This window comes from Microchirus variegatus (assembly GCF_963457635.1).
Source record: "Microchirus variegatus genome assembly, chromosome: 21".
Classification (NCBI taxonomy): Eukaryota; Metazoa; Chordata; class Actinopteri; order Pleuronectiformes; family Soleidae; genus Microchirus; species Microchirus variegatus.
The window spans coordinates 2524773-2551675 of record NC_139822.1 but is presented as its reverse complement, the minus strand read 5'-3'; the positions used below and the strand labels follow the sequence as shown (position 1 = coordinate 2551675).

The window sequence follows — 26903 nt, the reverse complement described above, 5'->3', positions numbered from 1 at the left end:
AGTTTACGTGGTGTCTTTGAAGGTAACACATTGGTCGGTTTTATTAGTGGGTGTGAGTGGGAAACCCTCCTCCTCCTCCTTCTCCCCTCAGTGACAGCAGCTTTACTTCCTGCCTGCTGCTGCTGCTGCTGCCATAACTTTGCTGTACTCTAGTAAACACACACACACACACACAACAGACCAGAGCAACGCGGTTGTCTCATAGTAGCGGCCATTCGGCAGAGAAACAAAGAGCAGTAAGTGCTTTTATTCTTACTTTCCTGCAACCGCTGTTCACCAGACTGTGAGAAAACAACAGGCCTATATACGGTTCAAACACAGAGAAGAGTGTGTTTGTAGCCTCCTCCTGTGCTTTGCTCCGGCTCAATATCAGATTACTGTAACGTCAGGAGCCGCGAAGATAAACTATAAGCGTGCGTGCTGTGTTCGGGTACACCCTGGTAAAAGTCCCGTGTCATTATGTGTCACTTTCGCCTCAATATTAGCATAGCTCGTTGTTAGCACACACTTCCCCATATAAGTTTCACTGAAGCCGTTACAGTGAACACGAGCACGGCAATAGCACTTAGCATCAACATGATAACATGTTGTTACTGTATGTGGTGAGTGAGAATGAAATAAATAATAGTTAATATGAGTTTAAGACACCAGCTGCCAAAGTAGAAAAAAGAGAGGGGGCGTGATTGACTTGCTAATAGTTAAAAAAAGCATCACATGGGATTGTTTTGTGTTTTACGTTGTACGTTAATAGCAAAAGGAAAAGTGACGATAAAAGAGGAAACGCTAAGCTAAGTTATTCCTATTTATTTATTTACATTGTTATGAACTGGTTCCTCCTGTTAACTATCCACTGAGAGTGGAACTTCAGCAAGTTAAAAGAAAAGCAAAGTTTTGCTAGTTTGACTACAGCTGTCAAGTGAATTATTATTCTGTTACTGTTTTTCCATTTTCAAATTCTGTAATCTATGAAAACATAGAAATGAAATTGTTTCAAAAAACAACAACAGGAAAACAGTTTTCATTGAGGACAGCGAGGACTACATATTTCCATATTTTAAGAGACTGTGGAAGAACCCGCAGGAATGTTGTAGTGGGGAGAAATGAGTCATTCAGCAGCAGAGCTGCCTTTGCTGCTGCCAATTTTATTTTCCCTCCAAGTGCTGGCAGCAAAGACTCAACCCGCCCATGCATCATATTTAGATCTATTATAGAGTGTTATGGAGATAAAACCCATCACCATTAAAATGTACAAATGAGTCAGTTGTGGCAGTGCACGGGTGGTAATTACAGTTTTTTTGCATGAGATACACATCCTAAAGGTCCAGTGTGTCATATTTAGTCATATAGGCTGTACTTCTTTTTTGCGCTTTAAAACTGCAGTGTGTGATTCTTGTATATGCTGGTAGTATTCTGCCTCGGTTTGGTCTTTGTGAACAGAAACAATGCAACATTTGCTCATTTGAAAATAGCCTAAGAAAGGAGTGTTTTATATAATCTGTGACCTCTCTGTGATAAATGAGTCCAGATTTGACAAGGTCTGAGGCAGCCAGAGTTCATTAAGCTCTGTTTAATTGTAGTCCAGGTGTGGAAAATAGAGCAAAACGTCAATTTATTTCCCCAAATCAGAAACTGTATTTAAATAATCTACAATCATTCTAAGTTAAGTTTCCCATAGGTTTCCCCTTAACTTTTGACCAGGAAGTTGTGAATCTGGATGCCAACTTCAGCGTTGTTCTGTCAAGACCTGACTGAGGGAGCGTTTGTGTGTGTATACAGCAGCAGTGCTGGGATGGGCAGAAAATAAGTATTTGTACCATCAAACTGTTGAATGACTGGGTATTTTGAGCAGTAGAATGTTGCTTCTGAAACGTGGGCACGCACAAGATCTAATCATCACCACTATGAGAACCAAAGAGGGAGTTGAGTGGAGCTGATAAGCACTGTGTGAACTGATTGTCTCAATGTAATGGGAATTATTTCATATTTACAGTTATAAAAAAAACAATACAAATAATAATTTCTGTTCACAAAGACCAAACTGGTGCAGAATAATAACATCAACAATGACAAAAATGAATGTTACACATCCATTGCATTATAGGCAAGTTAAAAAAATCAGTGGATCTTACATTTCCTAGCATGCAACCAAAATCAACTTTGAATTTGGAGTACATTTTGATGAAAATAAAAAAACATATTGACAAACTTACAAAGAAAATTATCAAAATATGGTGGTTTATTCTTAAAGATTAGACTATTTATCCCATTTAAAGCTCTCTTAACGCTACAGCAGTAGAGTTGCAAGGGTGCAACACTTTTCCAGCTATCTTGTGAAACTTCAGATTTTACAAAAGAAAGTGATACGTGCTATTACCTGGTCTAAGGTTAATGCTCCCACTGACCATCCACCTCTTCTACAGTTACAGACTTCTCAAAGTTACTGAATGTAAGATTATTCATAATGCTTGTATGATGTAAATAGGCTCAGTGACGGACTATATGACCTCAGTCCCATTTACTCTTAGCAAAAAGCATCTATTAAAGGGTAAAAGTGTAAACTTAAATGTACAAGTTTTAATGTTGCTGCCTGTATTTTCATTTGTGTGTCTTTATGTGTGTAAAGAAACTGATCCTATGAACCTTGTAAAGGATTGTGTCTTTTAATAAATAATATTCCCAGGTTGTAACATAGCTACACTTTAAAAAATAAATACATAAATAAATTGTTGGTGCTACTCTTGTCTGCTGATACAGAGTCTAACGGCTGCGCTCTTTTTCAGAGACTGTATAATGACTCAGCAGGAGCAGCAAGATTTCACGGAGAGCCTGGAGGCAGCGCTGTCCTGGATTCAGGCCATCCAGGAGAGGCTGAAGGCCAATGACAACACGCAGGGACCCCGTGATGCCCTAGAGGCCCGACTCAGGGAGACAGAGGTTTGACTCTGCACTCACCATCTGACCCTTCACCTCTCATTCCTCACCTACTACTCTGTTTTTAGACTCCATCATGCACTCAGCTGCTGTTTTTAGTCTCAGAGCAGCGTGCAATCTCTCCATCTCTGAAACCTTCTGCTGATACTGAGACAGTAGTCACAGCTCCCTGGGATGCTACAGATGTTGGTGTAAGGCAGTAAACGGTTCAGAGGAAGTGATATGATGTAATAATATATATATATATACATATGTATATGGGGACTGTAACTATTTTACAATTACAGAAGTAACTTTTAATGGTTAACTCCTTTCTCCTGTTCTGCTCTGTACAGTTTCTGTGACATGTCACTCAAAACTGAAATTACAAAAGAAGTTGTTAAGATTTTTAACAAGAGGCTTAATGTGAGTAGACAAATGACCAGTAGATGGCAGTATTGTATTGCTGGAGGAAATACAGCACATTTTTTACTCTACGTGACTGTAGAAATGAGAATTGATTACAAAATTAAGTCGCCAACTGTTTTGGTAATTCATCAGTCAGAGCGTTTTTTAAAAGAATGAAATCAAACTCTCTGATTTTTTCATCTCTTTAAATGTGAATATTTTCTGTGTTTTTGTTGAAATCATTTAAAGTGAATAATCTAACAGATTCATCGATTATGAAAATAATTGTTAGTTGTAGACTTAGAAATTACTCATTTGTAATGTTCCTAAAAATGCAGTGGCTTTAAGGGGTATTCACTTAAACTTTTTGCACAAGGTTGTAGATTGGAGATTTTTATTTTGTAAAAATTCAAAGGGATAATGTACATATTCCACAATTCAGCCAAAGTGAGTAAATGTGGAAGCTGAGCCCTGTGCAGACTTTGTCAGAACACTTTCTTAAGACTCTATATATTTTCTTCTTTACAGTCACTTTCCACATCCTTCTTTATTTATTTCATTGTTTCATTGGCCTTCCAAGTCCACAAAATCCACAAAAGTCATTAACACATGTAAATTATACCAAGTGATATATAACTGTCTCACAGTCAATGATGTCCTCCTTTGAGAGTATTGCGTTATTAATGTAGCACATGGGAGATTTATACAGTTGGAGCCAAGAAGAATTTAGAACAAAATAACTTCCAGCATGTATGCAAGTCTTTTTTTATAAATAGTATTACAAATTATAATTTTTTATTCGAAAGCTGCTGTATCAGTCACTTCTGGGGGCGTGCATACAGTACAGTACAGTACATGCGGTCTATCATGATATTCCCTGTCTCCTTCTTAGAAAATCCATCAGTCGGAGCATGAGGGGAGGGTAAAGATGGACCTCGTAATGGTGGCGGCCGAGAACCTTCTGCAGAGTGGAGATGAAGAGATGAGGAACCACACCCACACTAAGCTCAAAGAACTGAAGAGCCTGTGGGAGGAGACATCGACCTACATCATTCACTGTCACAGGTGCTGTTCTACTCACTCCACATTTACTGAGGTCACTACAGTGAGCTTGGTTCTAGTGGTGTCGTATTCCAAAACGGTATCCAATGGACTTCCCACAACTATCAAACATCTCTTTAATGTAGTGTATTAGATGGTCTGAGGTGTGAAAACAAAACAGAAATGTGTAAATATAAGAATGTTACAGTGTTTACAATGTAAATCTATACAATCTATTTGAATGTAACCACTATATGCCTAAACAGATATATTTATACACGGACTAGTTTCATTGTATGTTGCCGAGCAGATCAGACCATAAATCCCTCTGTCGCTGCTTGTAGGGTGCCACTGTCTATGGAGGTCCGCATCACGGTGCCTCCCCAAGTATAAACAAGTCTTCGCACCTCATCCATACCCATAAATTGCAAATGCTTCCTTTTGTTGCTTCCCCCTCACCTACAGTCGTATCGAGTGGGTGTGGCTTCACTGGAGTGAGTACCTGAAGGCTTACGAGGAGTTTGAGCTTTGGCTGACGCGACTGCAGCGTCTACTAGACACTGGGGTGGAGCTGCAGTTGGGGGTGAAGGAGAAGCTTTGGCAAGTGGACCAGCAGAGAGTGGTGGTCAGTGATGTCCATGGACAGGCGGTGCTGTTGGAGAGGCTGTTAGACGAAGCGGCCGCACTGCACAACAGAACTCAGGACCCCAGCGTGGATACCCAAGCCCAGGAGAGTCTGCAGGAGGCCTACAGAGATGTCAGAGACAGAGCTAAGGTGTGGTCACACTCTTCTTCTCGCTTCACTACAGACTGTAGCTCAACATAATTGATCCCATTGTCAAACTGTTGTAAAAGCCTCATCTCAACCTAAGTTCATCCAACTAGTTTTATTTAGCGGTCTGTTGCAAACAGGAGATTGAACTATATCTGAGGTTTGAATATTGAAATATGCTGAGTATTTGTATAATCAAATTAGGGTTATTATATTATTATAGTTATATGAGGCACTGACACATACGGCAATCAGTGCTGACTTTGCCCGATACACAGACACTGTAAACATAGCTAACAGCACGGACAGAAAATTACATTTTAGCCACTAAAAAAAAGGGTAATCTGATTAAATCTACCCAGTCCCACATGCACACAACAAAGTCAGCACTGCCTATGTGTCATTAACTTATACGGCACTTCAAAAAACCTGAACTTTCATTTTAACCACCCACCTACATCAGTCGTTCTTGGTGTTCTGGTTAGACTGTGCTTGTTTTGAATGTAAAGTTGTGTGTAACGGAGAATGATTGTCCGTTACACACACAATGGACAAATTGCAGTGTGTGCAATCACCAGTCGTAAGTTCCGAGTAGAGTGTAGCCAGAAAAACTGCACTGTCAATCCCATCTGCAAGTGCAAAAGTCTCTCCTGCTAATGTACTCCGTACAACTCTCCTGATGCGTTCTGACTGCCAGCATATGGGTGAGAATTTTCCATCCTCTCCCATAAGAACAATAAAATGTTCACCCTGTGTGCCTCCATCTGTGAGGTTTCCCATTGAGGAATCACTGAATATCGCTAGTTTGAGCGAACTGTTTTCCCCCAAGTACTGAAACCTCAAGCTCAACTCTTGAGATTTTTCTGATTAGTTTGTTTGCACAGTGCAGGGTCTGAACAACTCGCGGCTCTCGATATCTGTTAAAGGAGCCTCACGCTGTGTTGCTCTGCTGGGGTCCACAAGGATGGGTTGAAGACTTTATATGTACGTACCTTGTTGTACTTGTATTTCATCCTTCAGGGAATGAACCTGCATCATAATGTAGCTGAAGTTGTTGTGTTCTTCACGTCCAACTTGAAAAGCAGCTTTCAATTGAGGGATGATGAAAACGTGTCTGTACCACCCCAGATAAAGTCATCTCCATGAGATGCAAGGAGCCCCATCACCTTGCCGGAATCATCCAGCCAGTAGTATACTGCTGGATCGAGCTTTGAAACAGTGGCTCCCAACTGCTGCATAGTGTCTTTCACTCTATTGTACCAGTACAACGAAGAATCTGTTATGCCGTAAACACACTTTTTTAACTTCCATACAGTTCCTTTGCACTGTGCTTCTTGAGGTGGGCGGATATACACACTCCGGGTTAACTCTTTACCTTGTAAAAAGGCTGCTTAATGTCAATGGAGTTCAGCTGCCATTTATTTTGACATATAACAGCCAAGATCATTTTGAGAGACTCTGAAGCACATGTAGGCAAGTCTTTAGGAAGGTCTTGAGTGTTTATCTCTTCAAAGCCCCTCGCAACTAGTCTAGCTTTTGGTACAATGACTAGAGGTGTGTCATTAAGTGTGCAGACCCACCTTGTTGAGATGCATTTCTGACCTTCATCTTTCACCTCTTCAAATACAACATTTCGTCTCCAGGTACTGAGTTCACTGTGTTTGGCAGTTATGAAGGCCTCATCATTCACTATCAGTATGTCATCCTCAAAATATTCAGTGCATAACTTGGCATGCTCCATTGGAATAACTTGAAGATTTGTCCTCGGTCGACTGACCTTGCTGTGCCAGCAATTTCCTCTGGCTCACTGTACTGCAAATTGTAAGAGTTTTTGTATATTTCATTGGCCTTTCCTGCCCTGCTGATGATTGTTCCAGTATGGGTTTGGCCACTTTAATTGTTATTGTACTTAACCATCCTCTGCTTCCAATGTTGGAATGAATAACCACAAGGACTGTAGTTCACATGAGACTTTACTCAGCAATAGCATTTCACATGCATCACCATGGGCGCCGCCATTAAACGACTCCAAACAAAACACAACCGCACTTTCACGCATGCGCAGTAGCTAACATGAAACTTAACATTTGAATGTGCAAATTCACACCTAAGCTCCTCACTCACATGATGATGTTAAAGATGAACAGAGGGTGTGTCTGCCTGCTGTGCTTTGCAGGAGCGTCTTGTGCTGCTTCAGAAGATCGCAGAGGAGCACCAGACATACCAAGGCTGCGTTCAGCGGTTCCAGTCTTGGCTGCTGTCGAAAACCAAGGAGCTGACCGATCTGATGGACAGAGAGAACACAGCTGAGGACAAGCTCAAAGCCTTACAAGTGAGACTCACTTGATGTTACATGAAGAAGCTGTTGACAATGTCATTGTATTTACAGTCTAAAAACTTTTTCGAGTAAGGCTGTGAAATGTGTACTTTTGATTGTTACGAAAAAAATATATAATAACTTCAAATGGGAACATGTTGCACATTGACTGCATTTTCAAAGCTGCATTAAGTACGTTTTAGTAAAGATGGATGACTCTCTATCTCTGAAAGGATTCAACCATTTTGACATGTTTGTGTTCATTGAAAAATATATAAATATATATATTTGTGTATATATATATATATATATATATATATATATATATGTTATATAAACACATGAAAAAATTACACATACTTTCAACGGTTCTACGTGTAAGATACACAAATAGATTTTAAAACAGGTATTGCAATCCCAATGAAAAATATTGGAGAGTGTTTTCCCCTTCTACCCAGAGACTTGGGGTTACCAGTTAGAGTCTGAGGAACAAATGCTCCATGAAATGAAGACGCATATACGTGTGCATGCTATATGCTTTAAATGAATGCATCCAAACATGGAATTCACTGCAAAATCACTTACTGTGTGTGAGGAAGCAGGTTTTAATTGATGTGAACTTCATTTAATCAGACTTCAAAAATAAGCTCCTCTGACCTTAATAAGGACAAAACACACAGTCTAGTAGGAATGCATCCAAAAATGGATGGAAACAATTTCTTATAGATTTTGACTTTATATATGAGGGTTTTTTTTTTAATCATGGGACAGGAGAAAATGCAGAAAAAAGCAGAAATCTGGAAATAAGCATATCTCACCCTAAACACCCTGGTATACTTCCACATGGACCCAACTCGCACCATGCGCATGGCGCAAATTGTGTCATTAACGTGCAGGCTGTGCGTGCAGCCCAGATTTTGGAACTGTACACAAAGTAGTATACCAGGGCCTTTATACCCGCAAAACATACTGCGATTCAGCCGAATCTGAAAGAAGACTGAGTGCAAAATCACAGGCTGAGTGCAAAATCACAGCCCGAGTGTAAAAAAGTATAATGTGTCATCTTCGCAGTCCAAGTCAACATCTTGTGTCTTCTGTGTATCTGTCCCAGGCTCTGGATGATAGTGTGGCTGGTGAGGAGAAAACCCTCCAACACATTGAAGGTTTGGCCGAGGCAGTGAGGAGGAGCACTTGTCCAGCAGGAGCAGAGGTGGTGGTGGATGAGGCTGAGGAGCTGAGGCTTGGCTGGCAGAGGCTTCGACAGGGCCTGTGTGAGGCTGAGGAGGGCTTGCGCTCCAGCCTGGACTCTCACAGTCAGTACATGTCTAGATGTCAGAGGCTGGAAGAAGACATCGGACGCCTCAGAGTGCTGTTGCACGAGCTGGACCATGAGCTGGTTGTGGGCCACGAGCCTGAAGACCACTCCGATTGTGATGAGGAGCAGATGGTGGGCCAATGGAAGAAATACACAGTAGGTGTTTTTAAACACATCAGGGGTAGTATTAAGGTGAGCGTAACTGTAGTCAAAATGTAGGAAAGTAATACTTCAAAGTGTTGTGGTCCCTGGTGACTAGTCGGTCAAAATTATGTAGACTGTAGGTTTTTTTTTTTTTACTCTGCTATATGGTCTATATTGAAATGGCCTCACAATAATATTGTTTCCCCCGACTTACCAATCGTTTTAACTGTATAGCACAAGTTATTATACAACATATTGGCTAATAGGCTAAAACCTGATAGTGTGCTATAATCATTTACCACAATACTCCACCTAACAGAGGGTGATGAAGCATCAAAGGAAAAAAAAATAGTACTGCTGCTGGTGGTAAAGGGATAGGTCAGGTTTTTTTTTTCTCCAAATGCCTCAACCGAACAGACATTGATCCCTGGGTGGTTGCTGCTGGGTGAAACATGGCTGCCATACTGGCATGAGGTCACATTGTTTTGGCGAATCACTGCTTTTGCCATTAGACAACTAGTTACATTTTCTCAAGAATCTTTTTCTGCATCATAGTCTGTTCCATGTTGGCAGTCATAATCAGCTTTATTTTTATTTGATTCATCTGATTGTTCTCCATATGTGTTGCAGGGTGTAAGGAATACACTGGCAGGGGAAGAGTCCCAAGTGGAACTTCTCAAGTCTCAGCTCAAGGAGCTCTTTAAATTCCCAGTGGACTCACAGCACCTTTCTGACGATGTCCTGGCTGTTGTCAAAGAGCATCAGAGGTATGTCTGACAAGAACATCTTTGCCATGGCTCCCTTTGAAAAGAGGTTTGTAATCTCAATGGGAGTTACTTGGTTAAATATAGATGAATTTATAAATAAAACTGTTTGAAAACTCGCAAAGGAAAGACTTTGCATCTCACACATGGATTAAATGATGACTAATCATAAACCTTTTGTATGCTTGCAGAACTAAATGTTCCATGGATTAGATCCATTAATTTATTTCAGTTCTTCAATTGTGAATAATTTATTGACTGTCCTTAAGTTGCTCTTTGAAGTCGGTGTGAAAATACCATGGAAATATACCAGCTTTTTAATTTCTCCATATACATCACCTCATGGTCTCTGTAGTATTGCATATTGTATAGTAAATCTCCTGTCTGTGTGTTTGCACTTTTGTTGCAGTGTGAAATCTAGAGCAACCAGGCTGTGTTCAGATTCAGAGTCAGGACTGAGAAACGTTCTCCAGGATCCGCTGCTGGTCTACGCCCAGTGGAGTCACATGGTATCCCAGGTGTTGACGGCTTCTGCTGAGGTTACCGATTTCTCCCACATCGCCATGTTGGTTCAGAACATAGAGGTAAAAGACAGAAGTCTGTCCTCACATTGCTGCCCAAACCCCTTTAAAGCTCACATAGAGTGGTCCTGTTGCACATATATGTTAGTTATGGAGGTCTACTTACATACATGAACTTGTTTTTATGGTCAAAAACCTCATAGTTGCTGTAAATGAGCCGATAGAAATCTCTCCTTACTGACGATATCCTCAGCCGCGGTGTTTCAGACTGAAATCTCACACCCAGACTGTGGTTGTGATTGGCCAGCCAGAGTAGAGCCTTCCCAACTGTCCTGTGATTGGCCAATACCCGGAAGTGACATAATTAGCACACCAGCTCTCAGAAGCGCAGCTCCCCCCTCTGGAACGTCGGATGCACTGCTAGTGTTGCTGGTGTTTAGCACATAGTCTTTATTGTTGTGTTTAATGAATAGGCAGTGACTAAAAATCTGACGAACGTCATGAAAATGTTGTCTTTTGTTAGCGTCTGCTGAAGGAAAGTGTCCAGCTCCAGGAGCGTCTGAGTCTCCTTCATGTGAAGGGAGACCTGCTCGACTCTGTGTTTGGTCCTGAGAGGTCTGATGGTTTACAGGATGAACTAAGTACTGCTATCAAAAACAGAGAGCTGCTTCACACCCAGCTACTACAGAGGAGGAGCAGGCTTCAGGTACCAACATGTTATTTTCTAACCAAACGTGTAAATATAAGGACTTGAAAATACCTTGTAAATACACTTTATTATTACAACCATTATTTTTGAACCTGTAAACCTCAGCATGCCCTTGTATAATTATTATTATTGTTATTATTTTGCTAAATGAAAATATCTATTTACACATGTAATCAAAAAAACAGTGGTCAGGTGATGGTCCATGTAATGTCATTTCTTAAAGCTTTACTGTGTTGTAATATGAATTTGTTTTTTAATTCACTCCTCATGTAAAAATTATGTAATTAATTATAAGCAATGAATAACTACACTTGAGTGCCACCTGAGTTTGCATTTGCATGTCAGACCAAAACATCTTATTTACACAGGTATCACATAGACATTATAAAAGAATGTGTCCAACCATATATGGGATCAGCAGCTATTTTTGTTTTCAACAAGCACCCTCTACTGGTGAATATTTATGGGTCTTATTTGTTGGTCTCTGTACAACTGAAGTGTTTATTTGCAATTGGATTGGATTTGACTACTTCCACAAAGGTTTGGGTGCCAGTCAAAAAATGAAACATGCTATTTATTCTGTGTCATACAGACATGGTATGTCACAAAACTGATGAAGCTTAGAAGAAAGCTGGAGAGTCGGATGTTATGTATTATGTCTCGTGAGAATCATTTCATCATAAATGTTTATGGACTATACACTGTGTCTATCTCTCTAGTATCCCCCTCTGAATCCATAAATGCCAACCTTTGATTTTAGAATTGCCAAGATATTCGACAAGATACTTGCAAGTTACTTAATTTCAAACCACATTTTGGCAGAACAAAAAAAAAAAGATTTTGAAAGATGTAACCACTGGGTTGCAGTTTAGAAGGCCTTTAGCTCCGCATATTTTATTATAGTGAATATGGAAATAAAGCAGGCATACCCTACATACAGTCCAGACATGACTGGCATTGTAACACAATCGCATGTTTGTTCCTGTTCTCAGGCTTTAATTTCAAGAACCAAGGACTATGATGATGCCTTCAAGTTGATTCGCTCTAAGCTGGCCCAACTTCGCAACCAACTGACAGCAGCAGATGGCCTACAGCCTGACATCTTGGCCAAGAAAAGTCAGTCAGACCAGTTCAGGGTGAGTCATGAGGGCCAAACACATTTCTGAGATTAAAAACAAAACTTGTATTTTCACTGGTAGTGTAGGAACCCAACTTCCATTGTCCCCCATTAATTGTTTGTATTGTTGTTTTGTTGTTAACCTCAACCTGCTGTTACACTGTGTTGTATGTGTCCTCAGGTAATCCAGAGGGACACAAAGGACTGTGAAGCCCACATCACAGCACTGGAGACTCTGGTCTCCTCCAGTCAGAACAACAGGACTCAGTTTGAACTGCTCTATGCTGAATGGAAACATCTGCAGCACGCAGTTAGGGTAAGATTTGAGTTCGTAAGATGTGGTTTCTTTTTGCTACTCACAAAAATGGCTGCTATAGGATTTTGACACCGTCCTCTTCAAATTAGATTAGAAAATGAATGGGAGGCTCCTAAGACTTCCTGATTAAATATTTCTGTAGTACAGTTAAATTGTCAAAGTCACATTTTTTCTCACCTTTGACTTTCCATTTTGTGTTGTTCACAGATAAAGGTCCAGGAAAGTCAGCAGAGCATCGCAGATCATGAGAGCTTCCACGAAAGCCTCCTGAACATAGAGAAATGGCTGATGATCATGAAGCAAAAGCTAAAGTCCTTTCAAAGTTCCTCAGGAGAATGGAGCATCGAAGGTCGCCAGCATGAAGCTCAGGTCTGGATTTCTGTGATCTGAGTGTGTGTGTAGCTGACGTCAAACCAAGATAACGCCCTGTGGCAGGAAACAAGACTGTATACGTTTGCACTAGACCAGTGGTTCTCAAACTTTTGTTTGTATCAAGTACCACCTGAGAAAATATTGAGCTTTTTGAAGTTACACTATTATACAGTTGAACAGTATTTCTGATTTCCCTCCAAGTACGAACACAGGAACTAGAGAACACATAAATCAGGCAATTATGTCAGACAAACAGAGACTCTCGACAACATCTCTTTGTGCTGGCTATTTTCATCATAAAGTGAAGATGGTGGATAGATGTTGTGCCAAAACAGTCATAGACAGGCTGACGGGAGAACATTTCACTGGATCCCCACAGATCCAGTGACATGGTGTAGGTAAGTCATTGCTATGAAATGTGCTGACAGTGAGTAGAAGATGACCGAGCAATGGATTTTGTGGTTAACTTTACCAAGTTCTGGACTGCACAGCAATAATTTTACAGTATACTGCCCGTTGTCACTGCTAACATTGTGCTATGTTATGCTCATGTGATGTTCAGAACTCTATTGCATAAAACATTTAAACAAATTAAATAGGAATCTCTGCTACATCTACCCTTTGTTTCCCACCCCAAACAAGTGTCCCTGCAGACGTTGCAGTAACTTGTCTCTTAGTAAAGAGGGTAATGAAACAGCGTAAACTCTGTTAATGATAGTAGTTTTTAGTTACTTCTTTTTTTCTTTTTTTTTTTTGAAGAAAGCATTAAATAATTGGAAGAAATTGCATGTTCCCCTGCCCACAGAGAGCACTAGGCGAGTTTCCTGAGAAGGAGATTCAGCTGCAGCACATGGAGGTTCAGGGTCAGCGGGTTTTGGAGAGGACTTCAGAGGAGGGACGGATCCACATTGTATGTGACATGAAGCGGCTACGAGAGTCCTGGATGGCCCTCTACAACATGAGTCTTAATCTCCACAGGTACCTGTGTCTTTTTCTTTTTGTTTTTTTTGCTTAGACAGCATGCCATGGATTTTTGGATGCACAGTGATCATTCAACTCTGAAAATTGTGTAGTGTAAATGTTGCTTATTTGAAAGGTTGGTGGCCTTTTCCCTTCTTCTTCTACTCCTTCTTTCAGCTTCTCCCTTTAGGGGTCACCACAGCACATCATCTGCCTCAATCTTGTCCTCTTCTTTTACACTAACTGCCCTCATGTCCCCCTTCACAGCATTCATGGACCTTCTCTGTGGTCTTCTTCTTTTCCTCCTACAGCTCCATCTTCAACGTCCTTTGTCCAATATAATCACTATCCCTCCTCTGAACTTGACCAAACCATCTCAACCTTGACTCTCTCTTGATTTCCAAACCATTCAACCTCAGTTGTCCCTGGAATACGGTTCAATTCTAACCTGTCCATCCTGGTCACTCCCAATGAAAATCTCTATTATCTCTCTAGTATCTTCAGCTTTGCCACCTCCAGCTCCAGTGCCACTGTCTCCAAGGCATACATCATAGCAGGTCTACTACCGTCGTGTAGCCCTTCCCTTTCACCTTTGCTGCTATCACTCTGTCACACAGTCTCCACCCACTCCACCCTGCCTGCACTCTGTTCTTCACCTCTTTTGTGAACTGTCCGTTGCTTTGTTTGGTTGACCCCAGGTAACTCTACCCACTGCATTGTCACTGTACCACCAGTCTCACTGTCATTCACACACAGGTATTCTGTCTTGCTCTTACTAACCTTCATTCTACCTTCAATACTACCCGGGTGGCTCCCTCCTTTCCTGGCTGGTCTAATGTGGAAAGTACTGGGATTGTCAAAATTGTCAGAATTTCAAACAGGAAGGGAAAAAAATGCTTGATACTGAAGAGCATTTAAGGTTGTCTGATTTGGTGCAAAATAATTTACTATCTTTAAAAAACATACAATAAAATGTCACTCTGGACCAGAAATTCTGTATAAACTCTTCAACCCTTTCTTTCACCCTCTCTCTCAGGCTACTGAACAGCTCCATTAACCATACAGAGTCTGGCTTTAGGAGCATTGGAGGTGGCACATTCACTCCCGAGGAGGACGACAGTGAAGTCTGGACAGGAGGATCCAGAACCCAGAGAGGCCAACAACAGGATGAAACCGTAGAGTCATTTGGAACCTTTGCAAGTCCTGGACCTGGACCAAAAGAAGGCATGGAGGGAGTTGCGGTAGAGAATGTGATTTCAGGGCAAGGTGGGTGGATGCAGGGTCATTCTGAAGGTCACATCATACTGTCGGGACAAGATGGTGAAAAGCTCAGTCCATCAAAGACACACATGGACAGCAGGCACTCATTTAAAGGAGATGAAGTAGATTCCTTTGCTTGGAGCTTCCATGGCAAAACTCAAGGGGGCGTTTCCAAAGACACGGATGGATTCCCTGACTCAACACTGTCCGACAGTCACGTCTTGATTGGAGACAGAGGTGTAGCAGCATTAACCACAAAGGTTAGTAGTTGTGAGGGGGTGGGAGTCAGTTTTCAGAGAGCCCAGGTCTTCATACTAACTACTTTTGGCTATTTTTATAGTGTAGCAAACCTTTTTAGAACTTCACTTTTGCTTGCTTGATCAATTAAAAATGTCGTACTGGATATTTCGCAATTCCCAATTTTTTCTCCATGGCATTCTAGTTCACATTAGCTTCACAGTCGTTTTACAACTGAGAAACTTTTATTGAAATTACAGTAGAGCATATTAAGAAAGCAGCCTAAAAGGGCTGCGTTTTAGTTTGAAAAAAATGTAGAGCTGAAATTATGATGTTCTCAAGTCTTGTTTTGTCCACAAACCAACATGATTCAGTTTTTTACCTGCTTTCACTTCCTGATTGGATTTTATGAACCACAAGTCAACTATCAGCTGAAAGGAGCCCTCTAATAACACATATTTTTGTCATCAGTCTCATAATTTTCATCATTGTTGTTTCTTGTTAGTAGTCTTAGTAGTTTTATAAAACTAAGTAAGCAACTGCAGGAGAGAATCAACTTCCTGTTTACACTGGCATGTACATGGTCAGTGCACTTGAATGCTCATTGTTATACGTTTTCACGGATGCATTTGCTTGAAAATGCCATTTTCAAATGAAAACACAGAAGTATGGATGTGGCCTGAGAAGCAGAGAGAATATCAAACCACTGCTAACTTGTTGACAGTGTGCTGTTTAAGTGTGGTTGTTTTTGTACAAGTTGTTTACCTTAATTGGTGTTTTGCAGGGGAGCGCAGGACAGTACAGATCCAGAAGGACAGAGTTTGAAGCCTGGCTGTGCAAAGAGAATGAACTTCTTTCAGGAATTCTCAGCAACAGAGGAGCAACTATCGGCACCAAAGAACTCAAGATCAGACAGAACACACTAAAAGTGAGTATCTTTTTAACATTTAAACACGCAGGATTATTTCATATACTGTAGCTTAGTCTGGAGTTCAGTCATGACATCACCCCCAGGTGAATAACAGGATAATAAAAGACACTTTTTTCTTGTTCTTAAATATAGATGTTCATTATACTGGATAGTATAAAGTAGAGTGAACTAATGTTGAGAGTGAAGAGTATAACAAGCACCCCTCTCTCCGCCAAGTGCGTTTATGAATGAAGGTGGCCCTCACATCTCACAAACGATGTAAATACTGCTTCACACATCTATCCACTCTCCTTTCTGCTGTTCCCTCCTCCTTCTTTGTTGGTTTATGCATTAGGTTAATGTGGGTGGAGCATTTCCTCTTCATCTGTGTCGTAAAAAACGCAAAACACTCATCAGGTTGCTGGGAAAACATGGCTTTGTAAGATGGCGGCTTCCGTAATGCAAGACCCTTGCCTAAAGTACAGATACAAAAGGCTTATTCTAAGGCTATGAAAACCAAACAGTTTTTAGTTTAAAGCATGTATACACATCTACAAACACACCTAGTAGAATATTCAATTTCTGCCAATAAATCCCTTCTAAATGATACACACTGGTACACCAGACTCAATTTAAAAGTTTCAGTTCTGTTGCATCTAATAAAACTTGTCATTTCTGGCACAGAAAAATGAATCAGAATACTATTAACTAGATCTAAAACACTCTACTCCGTACTGGTGCAGACTCTGAGAGCAGGAGTTGCCTGGGGTCAAGAGCAGTTCCAGCTGTTGCTTCAGGAAAGTCAGAGTCAAGAGGCCGGTTCTGGTTCAGCAGAGGATCTGGATCTGAGTCTGGAGGAACTTCGCTACCGCTGGATGCTCTACAAGTCCAAACTGAAGGATGTGGGAGACGTCAGGTTGAGGAAGAGCAGTGCTAAGGTGAGGATCACTGCAGAGACATTCACAAGCCATTTAGATCATGCGTCTTACAGTCCTAGAAGGTTTGAAAGCAACCTCATCCTCTGTTCTCCAGTCTGAATGTGATCTGGATGTCATTGGACAAGAAGCTGAATGTGTCATTGGAAACTGGTGAAAGTGAAACTGTATTGTAAGGCACTGGTTACTAATTTCCCAAAGATAGGGTCGAGACCCACAGCTTTTATTTTGGGTCCTTACATGCACACAATTAAGTTGTAAATAGAGAGCTGCAACTAACGATTATTTTTGTAATCAATTAACCTTTCTCCATTAATCAATTGATCGTTTGGTCCATAAAATGTCAGAAAACGTTAAAAAACGTTCATCAATGTTTGTCAAACCCGGAAATGATAATCTTGTTTAACGTCTTGTTGTCCACAAACCAAAATTATTCAGTTTTCATGATTTCTTTGTTATGTGGAGCAGAAAATGTTCACATTTAAGAAGCTAAAACAATCAGAAATCTTGTTTTAATAAGAAAAAAAGCTTTGAACTGATTAATCGATTATCAAAATAGTTGACGATTAATTTAGTAACTGATTAATAATTGATTATTCAATTAATTGTTACAGCTTCATTATCTACCAAGCATCCCTTGGAAATGATCTATTTACCAATTGAAAATAGTAATAGGTGCTACAGATATAGCTTAAAAATGTTACTCCATCATGCTCTTGTCATGATTTATTTTGTGATTTGAGTCTTGAAAGTTTACCATCTTTAAAAAGTGGGTATTTATGGAGAAAGTTTGGAAAACGACAGAAGTGGAGAAATGTTCAGCTATCCAGTGCGAGTTTCGCCCAATCAAATCACACCATGACAATAGTCCAGCACAGGTATCGGCCAATCAGATGACATTTAAAAATGACAAAGGCTCTAAAACAAAGCTATTTTCCCTGTAGTTTTTGTTGGACAGAGTGCACCCAACACCCACGACATCAGCAACTTTTGTTACAAAGTTGGTTGTTTTGCATTTGCTGATTGTCACCTCCCGCACCATGACAGACATGCCCATTGCCAAGTGATAAAGTGACACGTATGTGTGATTGCTGGAGAAAGGCACTCCATGTACAGTTTGTTACTATCATTTCACTCTAACAAAGTTGTGGAACTAATAAAGAATTATAAAATAATAATAATAATAATCATTTTTTAATAATATTATCTATGTACAGTATATGTTAGATATTGTTTTGTCAAAGACATTAAACTGGCTCTCTGTGATTAGTAAAACACTCTGAGACTTGGGATGGGTTTTTTTTTTTAACTCTGTTATGGACAAAACTAAAAATAGTGTGGATAATTGACGGGGTGTAAATTATTCAATGCAATGTAATTCATTATTATTTATTAAATTTTGAAAGCTTTCATTTTAATCCCCTTTAATTGGACTGTAGTTGTTTTTTTTGTCAACCAGTCACTCAAACATTAAATCGTATTATTTATATTAGTCACACTTTTTTTTGCGTCCTCTGTCCTTGAACCCTTTCACCACAAGGTGGCGGTGTGATACAGCGACCATTGACTTTCTACTTCAGACAAACCACGTGGCAGAAGATGCAGTGGAATTCCAAAGTGATTTGAATACATTTAAATTATCCGGTCCATGTGCTGTGATGCTTTCCTGCAGAGTCTGTGAACAAAGTCAACATTGTAAATTGAGCAAATGTATTACTGTGTGTCTTTGCAGAGAGTCCAAGCCAAACAAGAGGAGCTATTCAATGCAGCAAAGATACAAAAGGTAACACGACATGACATGGAGAATACAATGATTGTTTGGGGTGCTTTAGAATAATAACCTCTAAAGCACATATAGGTTTTTTATGTGTTGGCCTGTGGTGGTTCTGCTGGCCTCCTGACCTACAGACAAGCATTACTCATTAAAACTTCACAAAATACTCACCTGATAAAGTGTAAATTTAAAACTTTAAATCTACCATGTATTACATATAAATCTAATTATTTATCTATATTATTTTTCTGGTTGAAAAGAGGTATGGAGGTAGTCTTGGCTCAACAGTGATGGTCCATTGCTGATTTTCTCTATGCACAAGGAGGATTGGAATTGTATATAAAAATAATATTTTTAGACACAGTGCTGTTGGGTTTTTATGAAGAAACAAATAAAGTATCCAAGCTACACTTTACCCATTGTTGCACAAACCCTCCAACACGATTTAAGTATTATTTCCTCATTCACAGCAAACTGAGGTCCACTGATTAACAACAAAAAAAAAACACTTGCATACCTTTGTCCTGTGAGTGTTTGCTATGTGAAGATAAACACATTTACTAGTTTCGCTTCCTCTTCCATTGATCATTAACTTTTACACACAGTCTGAGACACCATGTGTCCCTGTCCCACCCCGTCTCTTTGTACAGCAGAGAGACAGACTCCTTTTTTGTCCACAGTTATGTTTGGGTTTCATCACTGTTTGTGCTTCTTTCCTCCATATACTTGTTTTCAGACAGTAGGATCATTTAGTTTTCCTCAAGCATTCAGGGATTATTACTGACAATCTAGGTTAGAAGCTTTTTTAGCATTGTCATGGAAACATGCGCATGTGTAGGGACACACCGCTAGTTAAGGTCAACCAGGGCGAAAACGTCTCACCACGACCTTTTTTTTTTGCTGTGAATGACAGGCAGAGTCGGACAGAGTACAGTTTCATTACTTGAGTAAAAGTACAGATACCCCTTGCTAAATTTTACTCAAGTACAAGTAAAAGTACTACAGTCAGATGTCTACTTAAGTAAAAGTACTGAAGTACTTGTTTTTAAAAGTACTTGAGTATCAAGAGTACAAGAGTACATTTTCTAAATATTGCATTACTACTGCCATAGTGCTTACGTATACATGGAGTTAGAAAAATTTTAATGTTAATACCTTGAAGATTGTAAAAGGAATTGAAAGCAAAATCAAGTCATTTTCATCCTTTTACCATGTTGCTTTATAGCAATAGCACAATGACAATGCTATGACAAACCTATGATTTTTGGATTTTTTTGCATCCACATTTGAACGTGACTGTGTTAAACACACAGCATACTCAAGAACATCAAAATGCTCAGCTTACATAATTTAATGTGTAATATCACTGGCGGTGATGAAGTGTTGTTTTGGTAAACACAGCAAACACTTGAAGCAAACACTATCATTAACTTGTTCAGAAAAGTCTGGCTAGGTGGGGCCACGTGTTGGCACATTCCCGGGATGGACCTGCTGTGTCTTCATCCATTGTTTCGTCCATGGTTTCGTCTCTCAACTAAATCCGACCATGGAGTTGTTTTTTTAATGTTTTTTTTAGTAGAAGTAACGGGCACTCACGGTTATGGATAGAAATGTATTGTAGTAAAGCAGTGTTTTTCAAACTTTTTTGAGCCAAGGTACATTTTTTTCATTGAAAAAATCACGAGGCACACCACTAAACAAAAATGTTTAAAAAATGATACTCTGTAGCCTATTAACAATTGAGTCATTCTTATCAAAGTGTCTTGAATATTTATATCCAGATTATTTGCAGATAATTAATTATTTGTTTTCAAAAATGTTTTTAGACCAATTAGGTGAAATTGGATAATTTCCCATGGCACACCTGACGATCTCTCACGGCACACTGGTTGAAAAACACTGGAGTAAAGAGTACAATATTTGCCTCTCAAATGTACTTGAGTAAAGTCATGGGTACTCCCCAAAAATGATATTCGAGTAAAGTACAGATCCCTCAAAATTGTACTTAAGTATTGTACTCAAGTAAATGTACTCCGTTACTGTCCGGCTCTCATGACAGGTAAATTGTATGTTCAAGGAGCCACAACATGAGCTCTTATCAGTACTAGCAGGTGAGAGAAATTTGAAAACGAGCAAAGAACATGATAAAGATGCTAAAAAGAAGAACACTAAAGTCACAAAATAACACTTTTGAACTTACTGATGGAGGCAGCAGTGGACCAACAACTCCTGTGTGCCGTGATGTAAAATTGCCCTATGGGCTTTGGTGCATAGAGTGAGTGGTTAACAAAGCGACACAAAAACCTTGGCAATGTTAACATTACTGGGTATTATAAAGATCTGTCTGCTGATTCATGCTCAGTGCATTTGTCTTTGCAGGTAACCTTTTAGTTTTAAATGAAGTTATTTCCATGTCAGGCCTTGGTGACACCGTGTACATATGGTGTATGATAACTGGAGGAGGGAAACATGATTCATAGAATAACAAGTCTGACAGACATTTGAGAGTGTAGCGGCCTTTAATGACTCACTGTACCACGGTACGTGATGTATCTGACTGTGTGGGCGATATGAGCTGCCTTCATCCTGCTCACATTTCCTGTACAAGGCAGGCTTTTCCCACCAATAAAGGCATGTTTACAATTTGAAACATTGTCCTGTCTTTTTAAACAAATTAATACTTTATCAGCCCAATTCTAAAATTCAACGTTTCCTGGTGTCATCAAGAAACAGGAGTAGGGTTATAGTTGAACTAGAAACTGCAATACTGTAGATGAATCCAAATGTGTCACCTCTCTTTGTTGTGATTTAAAAAAGCACTGTATCATAGTCTGTGTGAATGGCTTAATGTGGCCTATAGTTCGGGACAATATGTTGATATTATTATCTATACAGTGACAGCTATGATATGGTCTTTTCTCTTTATTTTCAATATTGTCATATCATTATAAGGTGTCTGTGATGACTTTTCCTGGTTTTAAAGGCTGTTGCATTGATTGTTGTTATTTATTGAATAGTTTTGTGACATGCAAATGCATGGAATTAATGTCACAATTATATTTTTAAAAAGTCACTTGAAAACACTTTTTTTTTTTTCAATTTTAAGCCTAATTAATTGTCTTATAGAATAATTTGACCAGATTTATAGCCAATGTCGTTGTTTCTAACAAACAACTATCCTTCATTTTAAGAATTAAAGCATTAGTTTTATCTGAAATGAAAGTGTACTTTGAGATCATGTAATACACATGTTTAGAGTGTGTTTACAGTGTATTGTCACCTTGTTTTTAGAAGCACAAACTTTTTACGAGTCCAGAGAGACGACGTGTATAGATATTATTTAGAAGCCGTATCACCCAGCCTCACAGAAATATTGATTTGATTTATATGGTGATGTATATGTAAAGTATATCGATATTGAATACATATTGTCGAGTCCAAGCCTGTCGTATAAAGTACTTTGAGTATTCATCAAGGTTTTTTAAGGTGCTATATAAATGCAATCAGCTCACCCATTATATAATATAGTAATATTATATAATGGTATTTTATACTATGGAGTTGAACCTCGTAACAAAATCTAAGCTGATGGTCACAGCTTTATCTCATCATTAGACAGCTTTTTTTCCCCTTTGGAAACTGAAGTTTGTGTGGGTTTGTGAAGCGCTCTCCCCCTGCACCAAAGTCCATTGAGAAAATCAGCAATTTTGCATCCATCGGTCAGTTCAAATACTTTGTTATTTTGTGACATTGGTGTTTAAATATCTATTGTTCAGATGAACCTAAGTGACACTTAGTGACACACTGATTTTCTCTATGGACTGTTAAAGGAGGAGAGTACGGTCAGAAAAGGCTATTGAACAGCAAAATGCTAGAGAAACATTCTTAATATGCTTAAGTATAGGCAGCGTTGTCTGTTCTGATTATGTACTGTACACCTCATTCTCCCTTATTTCAAATAAGAGCATGGATTTAATATGTTTTGTTTGTTTGTTTTAAGGGCTTTTTTGCCTTTAGTGGACAGGATAGTTGAGAGAGACAGGAAATGGGAGGCAGAGAGGGGGGGAATACATGCAGGAAATGCTGCTCCACTCGAACCGGGGCCGCCTGCAGAGAGGACTATAGTCTCAACACATGGGGAAGGTCGGGTGCTCTACCATCGGAGCTAAACACTGCCCCCATGGCTTTAATATTGGATTGTGTCGTTGATTACATGAACCTGTGTGACTGAGTATGTACGTGTGTGTATGCGTGTGTTGTTGCAGAAGCCTGGCCTGATGCAGCGTGTGTGTCGGCTGGCGTTGCCGTTGTGGCTCCTCCTCCTCGCTCTGCTTCTCTTGCTGTTCCTGCTGCCGCTCATGGACGAAAGCCACAGCTGCTCCCTCACCAACAACTTCGCCCGATCCTTCAACGTCATGCTTCGCTACGAGGGCCCTCCACCCACGTAGGACAAGACAACGTACAGTAACATCTAATGACCGTGACTCATTTAGGACATTTTAACTGTAATACTTGACATCCCACGTTCCCTTGTCCTTTAATCATCACGTATTATCACGTAACACGACACTACACATTCTTAAGTCAAATATAGAAATAACTGTTGCAAGCCTGTATTCATGCAACGGTTATTACAGTAGCTGTATATGAATTAGTTACTTCATTAACCATGAGTAACATTAATTAATGGTTAACTGAAACTGCTTCGGAGTGGCATTTTTCTGGCGCCAAATTTTTCTGTCGTGGGTGGAGTTAACCATACCGTTTCACGCCAAATCTTACTAAACGCAGAAACAAAAATGTAATGTACTGTACCGAATCGAACCAAACGGTTCCACTTAACGGAAACACAGCTTTAGTAAATGCCTATAACAGCATAATGTTAACGCTACATGCAGTATTTCTTCATGTATTTCTTCATGGATGGACGTCAAAGTCGCATCTGCAAACACCAAATGTAATATTAATGCATTTATTTAAGCCTGTATTCATGTATTCTTTATGATATTGCCACCCACCAGTTTACATTTGACTTCAGAATTATGCATCAGTCTGTATTTAAGCCAAAGTACATTTATGCTTTTAACTAGAAGAGCTTTCATTTCCTTCCTGAGAGCTGGATTTAATGGAAGCAAATATGTGGCCACTTGTTTAGTTTAATCCTTGTTTTAAGCAAGTATATTTTTAATTCATAAAAACATAGCTGTCTATTTTCTCAAGTCAATTAATACAATTCCATAGAAGTCCCATAATTACTGCCTTCTCTATTTTTCTAGATCAACAAGATTAAGTTTAATTTTTTTTGTAAATTTCTGCTGCTACCAAGATAAAGAATCTTTAATTTCCTTCCCACAAGCTGGATTTAATGGAAATTTAAGCCTTTTGATTCAGAAAAAACACAGTTTTCTTTTATTTATTATTGGTGAATGGTCACTAAAAGTAGCTACATTACATCATAAATTGACTTCCATAACACTGCCCAGCTGTAGCTAACAGGTGCTTCTTCAAATTTGATGGAGATTTCTTATTTTACTGCAATATTCAATAACAAGAAAAATCAATCTAAATTCCTACGGCCAGATGTCTGTCCAGTGCAAATTCCTGGTGAATGTTCTTCTCTTGTAGTAAGAAAACACAGGAATAAATGGTGGTAAAAAAGCAACTGCAACTGTTTTGATGATCGATTCATCAGTTTGAATGTTTTTTGAGTGAGTTTTTAGCTTCTCGTATGTGAATATTTTCTGTTTTCTTTATGGACAAAAGAAGACGTTTAAGAACGTCATCATTACCAGGTTTCGAAAACAACAATCAACATGTTTTTTTAGCATTCTCTGGATGTAGCGATTAAAAAAAAATCGCAGCCTGAATGAAAAGAAATATCATAATAATAGTCATAGATTGCTTTTTTGAAAACAACTAAGTACTTACATTGCAGCCATTATGTATTAGGGTTATTTGACTTTATCTATTTGTATCAGTACTTCATGCAAACTATCCTTTTAAGATGTTTCGATAAGCACCTCAATCCACCGTTGTTATTTAAAGGTGCATTATCTGATAAATCTAAAGCAACTGGCCATAAAATCCTCCTAATATGTCACAGAGACTCAGGAATAATGTTCATATAACAAACTGAACTCACCAACAACAACAGTACAGACAAAATATTTGCATTAAAAAAAATATTTTGTGGGCCACAAATCACCTTTATGTCTTCGAATCATGTTTTGGCATGTGGCGCCACCTACCGCCATCTACCAATCATTGCAGTCAGTAGAGTCTCTGCTGCCGAACAACCACGGGTTGCCAGTTACGTCTGAGCTACAAAGGCGGAGAAAACGAAACCTAAAAGATCTCGGTATTTTGAATTTGAGTGTAGTAACCATTTTTGTCCACATTCTTACATATGGCACCTTTAAAAAAATATATTATTATTATTATTTTTTTCTTTTATGTGTAGCCCATTTTAACTTAACAACCACCTCGTGAGACATGACCGTTATAAGTACAGTTGCTATTTTGGTTTGTTTTTTAAAAAAATTTCCTGACGTCATCACCTGACCTAAACCACCTGGCTGTAATCACTGTGTGCAAACCCAAAATAAACCACAGCCACACCATGCTCACCTCCTCCTATAAAACACAGCACAACACCTCCTCCACATGCCGTCACACACTCTCACCACTATATTTCCTTTTTTTTGGTATGAGTTTTATTAGTTTTATCGTGTTGTTATGACAACGGTGGCCACATCACATGTTATGGAGCCTGTGTGTGTGTGCAGCTTCACAGGTATTACAGCATGTGTGTGATGATTCATTGTGCTTTTGAGAAGGAAAAAAAAAATAGTTATGATCAGTTTCTGAGTTTCTCTTTAAAGTTGTCCAAATAAAAGCCATGGTGGAGGTGAGGCAGAGCACAGTGGTGACGTCACGTCTCACTCAGCTTTAGGGATTCTAACAAAACAAAACATAACATGAACATAACAGTTCATATTTCACACATTATCATAACACACCTACTGGTATGTAGTGGCAAAAACATGCTTATTTTAATATGCAATATACCTTTTTAAATAAAAGTGTAAAAAAAATATATACCAAAAAGCATATTGAAGGCATGCAGCTTCATGTATACTACACAATCACTTATACTGAGTGCCATAACCATATGTTTTTATTCACTATACTGTATGTCCGTATAGCTTATTGCACTGCTTTATGTATAATCTCCCTTTAGAGATGCCTACGTCTGGACCAATCACACATCATCTGTCAAAGTGCAAATCAGTAACTGATGCAACAAAATCACTGACTTGAATCTCCATGACAACACGTCGTGCATCAAACTGAACACTTTATACAAATGTTATGCAAAAAGTCTCTCATGCTAGTGCCTGCTGACTGATGCGATTGTTCGAATAATAGATTGACAAGCGAGAGCTTTAAAAGATTAAAAAAAATTAAACGTTACCAATTGTGTTCTATTTTGAAAGTGACACGAAGAAATGATGTAATTTAAGAGCATGTAATTAACCAGTGATTCTTTTAATGTTGATGAAATAAAAGACATTTATTCCTTTAAGGTTTGTCTGTGATGATGTGATGTCTTTTAGTAGTGACCAGGCTGGAAAACGACATGAGCCCATGTGATGTTGGTGACTATACTACTAACATGTCATTAACCATGAACAGTTCTTTTAACAGGGGCTTTTTATTGTCCTCCTCAAATAAGTCTTTGGGGCATTTTAGATAATTTTCAACACAATTGTGTCAGTGATACTGGATCGAGATACTGGGTTCACTTATTACTCTAATTATTACTGGCTTCAGTTATTTACTAAATCCCCTCATATGAGGCTAACTCTGCCAAATGCCTGATTTCGACAAATGCTAAGCAAGCGGGCTGAGAGCGGAGAGAGGGAGACTGAAGGTCCTGGTTTACTTTTGTGCACATGCCTCACGATTATAAATTTGTTCTTGTCACGATTTCTATGAATATGAATGTTTCTGTGAATTGGATCGTGATGGTATAGAAATAATTGCAGAAACACAGATTTAATCTCTCGGATACATCTCCCCCCCTCTCTCTGCATGTGTGTGTGTGAGTGTGTGTGTGTG

General features: G+C 39.2%; 1 protein-coding gene across 1 annotated transcript; it reads left to right on the top strand.

Moving 5' to 3' along the window:
* Positions 1-134: 134 nt before the first annotated feature.
* On the top strand, positions 135-26318 carry syne3 (spectrin repeat containing, nuclear envelope family member 3). Its single transcript, XM_083908159.1, has 18 exons — positions 135-236; positions 2781-2934; positions 4211-4383; positions 4825-5134; positions 7308-7463; positions 8560-8919; positions 9538-9674; positions 10081-10255; positions 10716-10898; positions 11894-12037; positions 12200-12334; positions 12542-12703; positions 13512-13684; positions 14703-15186; positions 15948-16091; positions 16817-17011; positions 18741-18791; positions 23048-26318. Exons 2-18 carry the CDS (start codon positions 2791-2793, stop codon positions 23228-23230), a joined length of 3309 nt encoding a protein of 1102 aa, XP_083764285.1. The 5' UTR covers positions 135-236; positions 2781-2790; the 3' UTR covers positions 23231-26318.
* The last annotated feature ends 585 nt before the right edge of the window (positions 26319-26903 follow it).